General features: G+C 41.5%; 1 protein-coding gene across 1 annotated transcript in view; it reads right to left on the bottom strand.

The window, feature by feature from the left end:
• The window catches only part of dact3a (dishevelled-binding antagonist of beta-catenin 3a), a 15412-nt gene extending 4276 nt beyond the window's left edge, over positions 1-11136 (bottom strand). The window contains exons 1-2 of the mRNA XM_067433753.1: positions 10756-11136; positions 2113-2212 (exon numbers count right to left, since the gene is read on the bottom strand). Of these exons, the coding sequence (XP_067289854.1) occupies positions 2113-2212; positions 10756-10962 (307 nt within the window). The 5' untranslated portion in view covers positions 10963-11136. The remainder of the gene's footprint in view (positions 1-2112; positions 2213-10755) is intronic.
• Between the last annotated feature and the right edge of the window lie 368 nt (positions 11137-11504).

The raw sequence follows: 11504 nt of genomic DNA, 5'->3' as shown, positions 1-11504 counted from the left end.
CTTCTATTGTAACGCGACAAGATGGCGCCAGCGTTAAGCACAGAAGTAGAACCGGTCCAGATAACTCGCAGTGCCCAGATGAGCGGTGTGTGTTATCTGGGAATAACGTACCGCTGGAATGCGCGATTGACCAATCAGAATCAAGTATTTCACAGAGCCGCGTAATAAGCCAGATATGACAGCGCTTCGCCACAGAGTGTCTCTTCATTAAGCCAATGCATTATACACATCGCAAACTACCGCAAATTAAATTTTAACTGAGAGTAAAGTCGTAGGTGCTCAACACACGATCATCTTCATCAGAAGTGCAGAAACTGAAAGATCTGACCAGTGTGTGTCTGCGCTCGCTCTTATCGTTCAGCTGATGATCAAATCTGCTCATATCTGATGATCAATTAACCGCAGCTCATATTCATTGATTTTGGTGACGTGAACGGCTATATCTGCATATAGTGTGGGAATTGAAGATCGGATTTATATCCGTTTTTCCAAGAGTAAATTAAATCGTTTTGATGGGTAGGTTTAGGGGCAGTGTGTGTGTGTGTGTGTGTGTGTGATGGGTAGGTTTAGGGGCAGTGTGTGTGTGTGTGTGTGTGGGTGTGTGATGGGTAGGTTTAGGGGCAGTGTGTGTGTGTGTGTGTGTGTGTGATGGGTAGGTTTAGGGGCAGTGTGTGTGTGTGTGTGTGTGTGTGATGGGTAGGTTTAGGGGCAGTGTGTGTGTGTGTGTGTGTGGGTGTGTGATGGGTAGGTTTAGGGGCAGTGTGTGTGTGTGTGTGTGTGATGGGTAGGTTTAGGGGCAGTGTGTGTGTGTGTGCGTGTGTGATGGGTAGGTTTAGGGGCTGTGTGTGTGTGTGTGTGATGGGTATAGGGGCAGTGTGTGTGTGTGTGTGTGTGTGTGTGTGATGGGTATAGGGGCAGTGTGTGTGTGTGTGTGTGTGTGTGTGTGTGATGGGTATAGGGGCAGTGTGTGTGTGTGTGTGTGTGTGTGTGTGTGATGGGTAGGTTTAGGGGCATTGCAGGGGGATAGAAAATACGGTTTGTACAGTATAAAAACCATTAAGCCTATGGAATGTCCCCACGTCACAAAAAAAAACATGTGTGTGCATGCGTGTGTGTGTGTGTGTGTTCTCCAGGTCATGCTTAACAGGTTGTTCATAAAAGCTGAAAGGTGCCCAGATGTCGACTGTTATAGTTGGAGCATTTTTAATTCCTCTCACTCGCGTCTGGCCTCGCTCTGCGATTGTGTGCTACCGCGACAAAGCACAGAAGTGACAAATACCATTATACGTGACGTCAATAACATTATAACCGCTTATGGTCTATTACTGAACCGATACCGAATCGTCTTCGTCTGCATCGGAAAAAACGATTCATTTCGACAGCCCTACCTGCCACCTACCTAAACACTGTTCAAAGGGATGCGTACCCTTGTGGAAGCAGCTCTTTTAGCAGGGTAATGCGCCCTGCCAGGACTTTAAGGATCTACTGCTAAAGTCTTAATTAGGCAGGTGGTCATAGTGTGTGTATGCTTACTAATCAGGCATAACATTATGAGCACCTTCCTAATATTGTGTTGGCCAAACTTTCTGCAGAGTCAACAGCTCCAGACCTCCAGACTTCTGTGGCCTTCAGATGAGCTCAAGAACAGCGGAGAGAGCTTCATGGAATGGGTTTCCATGGCCGAGCAGCTCATCCAAGCCTTACATCACCAAGAGCAATGCAAAGCGTGGGATGCAGTGGAGTAAAGCAGCCGCCACTGAACTCTAGAGCAGTGAGACGTGTTCTCTGAGCGACCAATCACGCTTCAGTCTGACAATCCCATGGACGAGTCTGGGTTTGGCCGTCGCCAGGAGAACGGGACTCGCCTGACTGCATTGTGCCATGTGTAAAGTTTGGTGGAGGGGGGATTATGGGTTGGGGTTGTTTTTTAGGGGTTGGCCCCTTAGTTCCAGTGAAAGGAACTCTTAATGCTTCACCAAGACATTTTGGACAATTTCACGCTCCCATCTTTGTGGAATCAGTTTGTGTCCCAGCATGACTGCGCTCCAGTGCACAAAGCGTCGCTCCATAAAGAGATCCAGCATTAGAGAGCATCTTGGGTGTCATTCGTACCTGAGCCGGGTCGAGTGTCTCCAGCATCAGGAAGAGTCTCGTCCATCTTCAGCTCTCCAACCTGATGCTGCAGGAGCTTCATCAGACTCCACGAGGCTTCCTGAAACACACACACACACACACACATAGAAAATAAAACACATTACCAGGACTGAAAAAAAAAAAAAAACGATTTTTCGATTAATCATTTTTATAAATCTGGTTGAATCAGAATCGATTCACAAAGGCCACGAAACAATTTTTTTCCATATTTATTTCCGCTAACATTGAACATGAGATTAACGTAACTCTAATTACTAGTCTTCTCCACTAGATGTCACCCATTTGCCTTGAGCGATGTTAGAAAGAAGCAAGAGGCGCACATCATTCATCCATTCAGTGTTTAAATGGCAGCTTCCGGTGCGTTGTCGCCTTTTATAAAGCTGAGGTGAAATGCTGTAGTAATACTAAAAATCTGCGAAACCATTTGATGTGACAACACACACACATAGCCGAGCACACAACCGCTAAAAATAGATCACACACACGCGAATGCTTGCCTTGCATTAGGATCAAACTTGAGCAGTCACTTAAGCATGAAGACATTTTCAAATGATAGTCCATATACAGCGCAGGATCAATAATGCAAACCCTAATAGCTTATAATATAAACAGATTTCCTCAAATAATAGTTAGTCCACAGTCAACTTACAGTAAGTCAGCACGTTAAGGTAGCCTATTGTTGTCAACTACTCGTGTCCAGGAATTAACCATAGACTGTAAACAAATAATGAACGCGTTTCTCACGTATGAAAAGTAAATCCCCATGACCAGCGGCAAAATCGCAAGAAAAGCTTGTCGTGTACTGAAAATTGCTAAAAAAATCACCCAATATCCTTTTTGTTTTAGAATAAATATATCAAAACATCCATAAAATACTTCTCAGATAATTTTATTTAGAATAAAGTTGCATCAAAATTGTATTTTAACAATTGTATGGATTTGAAATATAGAGATGCGTTCTGTTTTAATGTACTCAGGTGTACCTAAAATAAAGTTTAATATACAGGTTTGTGGCTCTTCATTTCTTTTTAATTACCCATTTATGTTCACTGTTCTTTTTCATAAATACCTATATTTGTATTAAATCTATATTCATTTGAGTTGAATCGAGAATCCAAAATCGAATCGAAATCCAAAATCGAATCGAGAATCGAATCGAGAATCGAAATCGAATCGATTTTAGGGCTTGTGAATCGAAAAATCGAATCGATTTGAGGGCTTGTGAATCGAAATCGAATCGATTTGAGGGCTTGTGAATCGAAATCGAATCGATTTGAGGGCTTGTGAATCGAAATCGAATCGAAATCCAAAATTGAATTGAGAATCGAAATCGAATCGATTTGAGGGCTTGTGAATTGAAATCGAATCGAAATCCAAAATCAAATTGAGAATCGAATCGATTTGAGGGCTTGTGAATCGAAATCAAATCGATTTGAGGGCTTGCGAATCAAAATCGAATCGATTTGAGGGCTTGTGAATCGAAATCAAATCGATTTGAGGGCTTGTGAATCGAAATCGAATCGAAATCCAAAATCAAATTGAGAATCGAATCGATTTGAGGGCTTGTGAATCGAAATCGAATCGATTTGAGGGCTTGTGAATCGAAATCGAATCGATTTGAGGGCTTGTGAATCGAAATCGAATCGATTTGAGGGCTTGTGAATCGAAATCGAATCGATTTGAGGGCTTGTGAATCGAAATCGAATCGAAATCCAAAATCAAATTGAGCATCGAATCGATTTGAGGGCTTGTGAATCGAAATCGAATCGATTTGAGGGCTTGTGAATCGAAATCGAATCGATTTGAGGGCTTGTGAATCGAAATCAAATCGATTTGAGGGCTTGTGAATCGAAATCGAATCGAAATTCAAAATTGAATTGAGAATCGAAATCGAATCGATTTTTTAGGGCTTGTGAATCGAAATCGAATCGATTTGAGGGCTTGTGAATCGAAATCGAATCGAAATCCAAAATCAAATTGAGAATCGAATCGATTTGAGGGCTTGTGAATCGAAATCGAATCGATTTGAGGGCTTGTGAATCGAAATCGAATCGATTTGAGGGCTTGTGAATCGAAATCGAATCGATTTGAGGGCTTGTGAATCGAAATCAAATCGATTTGAGGGCTTGTAAATCGAAATCGAATCGAAATCCAAAATTGAATTGAGAATCGAAAATCGAATCGATTTGAGGGCTTGTGAATCGAAATCGAATCGATTTGAGGGCTTGTGAATCGAAATCGAATCGATTTGAGGGCTTGTAAATCGAAATCGAAATCCAAAATTGAATTGAGAATCGAAAATCGAATTGATTTGAGGGCTTGTGAATCGAAATCGAATCGATTTGAGGGCTTGTGAATCGAAATCGAATCGAAATCCAAAATCAAATTGAGCATCGAATCGATCTGAGGGCTTGTGAATCGAAATCAAATTGATTTGAGGGCTTGTGAATCTAAATCAAATCGATTTGAGGGCTTGTGAATCGAAATCGAATCGAAATTCAAAATTGAATTGAGAATCGAAATCGAATCGAAATTCAAAATTGAATTGAGAATCGAAATCGAATCGATTTGAAGGCTTGTGAATCGAAATCGAATCAAAATCCAAAATCGAATCGAGAATCGAATCAAATTGGAACATCTGAATCGATACACAGCCCTACACATTACACAGAGCCCCTACACGACCTTCAGCCAATCACAATTGCCAATATTTAAATTCCAAAAACCCTTTGCTTGACTTGGTATCATATAGTTATATCAACCTAAAACTGAACATCAAGAGCATCCTGGTAAAAACAACTCCTGAACTAGGGGTGGACGATTATTTTTGTTATTTTAATTGATCTTTGTTATTTAAAGGGCTCCTTCAGCGCTGGGAAGATGAATCTGTATTTAAACTGGGTCATCAATGCAGTAGAAATGTGAAATTATTTTTGAATTTGGTGCCTTCCAGACTGAGGAAAGACAGAAAATGTATTTTTGTCCCATGGGGATGAAAGACTACAATTCCCAGAATGCTTCGCTGCCCTGTGCCGTTCCCCAACGCCACCAACTTGATTACTGTGACTGAGTTAGAGAAGACACTACAATTAAAAACTGAACGTGTGTGTTCAATATAATGAGTGAGTCGCCGCGCGAGTATCACAGCACTGAGCACTGACTGCAGGAGTGATGAGAGCTGAGGTAATCGCGACTACACTCGCCGCATACATTCACAACGCGAGTTCAGTCTGGCGCGTTTCAGCACATGCCTTTACAAGCTTAACTTTCATAGAAATTAATTTGAGAAGTTAAAAGACTTACATTGCTCAGCATATCTCCGTTTAAATGAGTGCCTGAGCTGAGCTGAGCTGTGAGTGTGATCTCCATCCCTGATGAGCGGGTTCAAAACATGAGGAAATGGCTCCCTCTGCTGGCTGTAGTCTTTAGCCTTTGGGCAAACATTCCTCCTATGATGCAAAAATCGTAAATTTGCATCATAGGAGGAATTTTTCTAGAAATAAAATGCATAAATCTCTCCTCTCAGGGGGATATGAGGGGGAAAGCACAATCATTTGAATATACTCCAGGGTTTCTACTGATACAAAGCCATATGCTAATCGCTGAAGATACCCTTTAAAATAAGAACTATTTAAAAGTCCATTGCTTTTATTGTTTTTGGTTGTTTTGTTAATGTATTGTGGATATTTAAACTGTTTTCCATTTTCAGTGTTTAATAGTCTTTACCAGTGGTGGAGGAAGGACAATCTCAGCACTTAAGTGAAAGTACAAGTAACCAGAGCCAAATTTACTTTAGTAAAAGTAGAAGTACTACAACGACAATCCTACTAGTACTTTTAGTATTAAAAGTAAAAGTACTTGTATAACAATTTATTCTCTTAATGTCTATATTCTAATAATTAAAAAGAAGAAAACAGTATGGGCTGTGGCGTTTTAATTCAGTCAGTTTTGGGTTAATGTCGGCTAATTGTGCGTCTCATCTGCTGCCCAGTTTACATTCTGACTCACATAATCATACTCATTCATACTTACATCCATACTCAATAATTTTGATATATTGCAGAGCCCTATACTCCATTATCCCAAAGCATTCTGGGTCGTCTGAGAGCTCATGTGAGCGTCTGCACAGGATAATTCAACTCAGATTCTGGCTGTTTGGGATTCTGGGAATGTTCCGGGTCTAATGCTCCGTGACGATCCACAGCCGCTTGGACCAGAATGCCCTAAGAGGCTTAGGATGTCATTTACAGTAACACAACTTCATCACAACACACCCTGAACATCAAGACTAGCATGACAAGACTAGTTTAGGTGTTCTTAAGAAACATTCAGGCTAGGGGAACTCATTTAAATGGTGAAAAACCTCATCAAATTAAAATGTCAAGCTATGGGACCTTTAAGAGACACACTGATTAATGACAACAACACACGCAGACCCAATCAGTGCAGGAGTGTGGGCGACAGCTGACGACTGTGTGTGTGTGTGTGTGTGTGTGTGTGTGTGTGTGTGTGTGTGTGTGTTTTGGGGGAAGTGTTTACAGGTCAGATGTCAGCAGTGTGTGTGTGTGTGTGTGTGTGTGTGTGTGTGTGTGTGTGTGTGAGAGACATATGAGGACCCAAATGTGTGTAATGCCATGGGTATGACACAGGTATTACAGGAGAGGGTGAAATATGAGGACATTACCCATGGCCCCACTTTACAAAAGGCTTATAAATCACACAGGAGGAGTTTTTATGAGAAAGTAAAAAATGCAGAATGTTTCCTGTGATGGGTAGGTTTAGGGGCTGTGTGTGTGTGTGTGTGTGTGTGTGTGTGTGTGTGTGTTTTCTAATGGCTCCTGGGTCCCCAAATAAGATCACACACTAAGGCTGTTAGCGTAACCGGATGAAGCGAACACTCGTCGCCATGGAAACAGCACGCCGCATGACATTCAATCAATCCAATGGACGCATTTCACGATCAATTATTCCCATTGATCGCTTTACACGAGGACATTGAATCATCATGCCTTGTTCCCACTGTGCAGGCTGGTGGTGGTGGTGTAATGGTGTGGGGGATGTTTTCTTGGCACACTTTAGGCCCCTTAGTGCCAACTGGGCATCGTTTAAATGCCACGGCCTACCTGAGCATTGTTTCTGACCATGTCCATCCCTTTATGACCACCATGTGCCCATCCTCTGATGGCTACTTCCAGCAGGATAATGCACCATGTCACAAAGCTCCAATCATTTCAGATTGGTTTCTTGAACATGACAATGAGTTGACTGAACTAAAATGGCCGCCACAGTCCCCAGATCTCAACCCAATAGAGCATCTTTGGGATGTGGTGGAACGGGAGCTTCGTGCCCTGGATGTGCATCCCACAAATCTCCATCAACTGCAAGATGCTCTCCTATCAATATGGGCCGACATTTCTAAAGAATGCTTTCAGCAGCTTGTTGATCAATGCCACAGAGAATTAAGGCAGTTCTGAAGGAGAAAGGGTCAAACACAGCATTAGTGTGTGTTCCTAATAATCCTTTAGGGGAGTGTATGTTGATTGCCTTCATCAGTCGGTCTCCTCTCCACCAATCAGCTGGTGTGTGGTGAGCATTCTGTTGCAATATGGCTGCCGTCGCACCATCCAGGTGGATGCTGCACAGTGGTGGTTAGAGATTCTCCCCTTTCAGTGTAAAGCGCTTTGAGGGCCTTGAAAAGCATTACATAAATGTAAAAATTATTATTATTAAGATGTTAGCAGCAGATCCTTTAAGTCCTGTAAGTGCAGACTTGTTTGTTCAGCTCATCCCACAGATGCTCGATTGGATTGAGATCTGGGGAATCTGGAGGCCGAGTCGACGCCTCAAACTGGTTGTTGTGCTCCTCAAACCATTCCTGAAGCATTTGTGCTTTGTGTCAGGAGCATTATCCTGCTGGAAGAGCCACAGCCACCAGAATACCGTTTCCATCAAAGGCTGAACATGGTCTCAGCAATGCTTAGGTAGGTGGAGCGTGTCAAAGGAACATCCACATGGATGGAGGACCCAAGGTTTCCCAGCAGAACATTGGCCAAAGCATCACACTGCCTCCGCCGGCTCGCCTTCTTCCCATAGTGCATCCTGGGGCCATGTGTTCCTCAGGTAAGACACACACACACACACACACACACACCCGGCCATCCACGTGATGTAGAAGAACACGTGATTCCTCAGACCAGGCCACCTTCTTCCATTGCTCCGTGGTCCAGTTCTGATGCTCACGTGCCACTGTTGGTGCTTTCGGCGGGGTCAGGGGTCAGAGGTCACCCTGACTGGTCCATACGCCTCAAACTGAGCTGCTCTGTGTATTCTGACAGCTTTCTATCAGAAGCAGCATTAACTTCTGGAGCAGTTTGAGCTCCAGTAGCTCGTCTGTTTGATCGGACCCCACGGGCCAGCCTTCGCTCCCCACGGTCATCAATGAGCCTTGGCCGCCCATGACCCTGTGGCCGGTTCTCCGCTGGTCCTTCCTTGGAGCACTTTTGATAGATACTGACCACTGCAGACCGGGAACAGCCCACAAGAGCTGCAGTTCTGGAGATGCTCTGACCCAGTCGTCTAGCCGTCACAATTTCTCATTCCCATTTCTCCTGCTTCACACACATCAACTCTGAGGATGAAATGTTCACTTGCTGCCTAATATATCCCACCCACTAACAGGAGCCGTGATGAAGAGATCATCAGTGTTATGCCTGATTGGTGTATGTTTGCACAACTGATGAATTTTACAGTTATTGAACTTAACGGACTTTAGCTCAATACTTTTTTGAGCATTAAGTACGTGAACAGCTGCTTTCTCTGCGTTTGTGTGGAGTGAATGATTCAGCCCTAGAGTCTTCCTGGCGGATTCAGACACACCCAGACAGATCTTGGTGTTCTTCCATTATTCAAATGTTCTTCAAGTTTAAAAGTAGTGTTAGTCACGGTGTTTAAAATAACGTATTAATCTGACGGCACTGACACTATCAGATGAGAACAAACCTGACCTGAATAATGACTCTATTGTCTTCAGTTTCTGACTAGGATCTGGAGCTGTAGAAATAAAGCTGATCAAACATGGATCACAACTAGAGAAGCTCCACTGCAATTGAACCTTTTCTTCTCATCAGTTATTCACACACACTCGACTCCTTTGAACGCTGCAATTATTTCTTCACTAGCTTCTGAAGCGGCAGGAGAAAGACGAGCCCGTTAATTACAGCCAATCAGAGCGGGAGACCACCAGCGCACACACACTTGTGTTTGTACAACACACACACACACACACACACACACAGATGAAATGAGGGTAGTGTGTGAAGTGCTTCCTGCTGTTGTTTTGTGTCAGATTGCTGTCAGCACTGGTGCCAAGAATAAACACTGATTGTGTGAGTGTTTAAGTGTGTGTGTGTGTGTGTGTGTGTGTGTGTGTTGTCTTCAGATCCAGAACCCTCATTAAACACCATCAGGTCAATCTGGTCACAAACTAAAGTCCAGGAATGCAAAACAATATACCGGGAAGAAAACCGATAACAAGGTCTAAATCAAATTAAATAATAATATTGGTTACAGTATCCTTATGTCGACTCAGGTCCATTAATATTAACAGATACGACTTTTGACTTTAATAATGGACATTAGTAAATGTTTAAATTAACAAGAACTAAGATTAATACATGCGTTAATTAACTAATGTAAATAGAACTTATTGTAATGATTATTAAAGAAGGATTAGGGTTGGAGATGGATGGATATCTTTCAAGTCCTGTGAAAGATAAACCCTTTCTGTGGCTTAAATTAATAAATCTATAAAATCAATAAATCCAAACCATGTCAGTCAGTGGGACAATAAATCACTGATGAAAAATGAATGTTTCTCTGAGGAATATGGCCTTCATTATTATATTCTGCTCATGATACACTACAAACTTTAGTCTGAGGGGCAAATCAATTTCGCTATTGATCATAACATAAACTCATAACATTAAAACATAATATTTCTAAGTTGTAAATATAACATTAGCTAACTTACACTCTAAAAACTGAAGGCTGTGTTAACGGTCAAATAGGCCTATGGTCAAACGCAACCGTTAGTTTAGTTTAAAATTTTAAAATCAAATGAAAACCCAACGGCTCGGTTTGTTCATTTGACCGTTGAAACAAAACAAAAAACAGCATTTCTGGAGTGTGTTTTAGAGGCAAAATATATCATATTATTAAAATATAAATAGTCTTTCTACTTTTCATTTGTGAAATTTCTGTGCGAAAACGTTTTTCAGTGTAGGAGAAAACTATTAAAAAACAAAAACTAATAAACAAGTGTGCTTTATGTGAAGATTCGTTATGTAAAAAATCTTCCTCGCGCATTTAATTAATTAAACGGATTAACCAACTAGTTTCAGGTTTTTAATAGTAAATTTTTTTAATAGTTTTTATTTATTTATTTATTTTTATTTATTTATTTGTTTGTTTGGTTCCTCTTACTACCTCGGTCTGTTTTTCTTGTTGTAGTTAAATTCTATTTTGAAATGTAAAAAACAAACCAACAGTTCCAGAGTTTTAAAAGTTTTTACAAGTGATAAAGATAGCCGTGAGAAGCCTTACCGTCGGGTTCGAGTCGTCGTGCGGGCGCGCGCGCGCGTGCTCCGGTCCCGGTCCCGGTTCGGGCGTGTGGAGCGCGAGCGCGCTGATGATCAACGCCTCGTGCCGCCGCTTGAGCAGCTCGAGCTCGCAGATTCCCGCCAGACTGAGCTCGAGCCGCTGCTTCTGTCTCCCGCGCTCCGCCGCCGCCAGCGAGAACAAACGGAACATTATTAACGACTCCTTCACCGCAAACACATCGAAAGTCGAGGGAAACCGCACACTTAACGACACACGCCACCGACAGCCGTTTTTAATGAAGGAAATGTGGCATCCATGATAAAATCCTGTCAGTTTTAGAGAGTTAACGGTTCCTTTTCTCCTCGCGAGCTCAGTCTCACAGCTGTCAAGAGCTCATTAACATATTCTGCGCTCACGCTTTTCATTGGCTACAGATTTTCTCCGCAAATTAATATTTTTAATAGCCCCGCCCCCTTAAGACGCTAACCGGCAGTAACTAATAATTATATATATATATATATATATATATATATATATATATATATATATATATATATATATATATATATATATATATATATATATATATATAGTTATTATAGATATTATAGTTATCATATACATAATTATTTTTTGTAAATCATCGATAGATAGATTACTATTATTTATTTATTTATTTATTTATTTATTTATTTATTTATTTATTCTGGTTTGTTATTAAAATACTAATAGATGCCAGATACTGAAATTAA

This window comes from Pseudorasbora parva, chromosome 23, assembly GCF_024679245.1.
Source record: "Pseudorasbora parva isolate DD20220531a chromosome 23, ASM2467924v1, whole genome shotgun sequence".
NCBI lineage: Eukaryota > Metazoa > Chordata > Actinopteri > Cypriniformes > Gobionidae > Pseudorasbora > Pseudorasbora parva.
The sequence above is the reverse complement of the archived record's forward strand: the minus strand, read 5'-3'. Positions and strand labels throughout refer to the sequence as shown.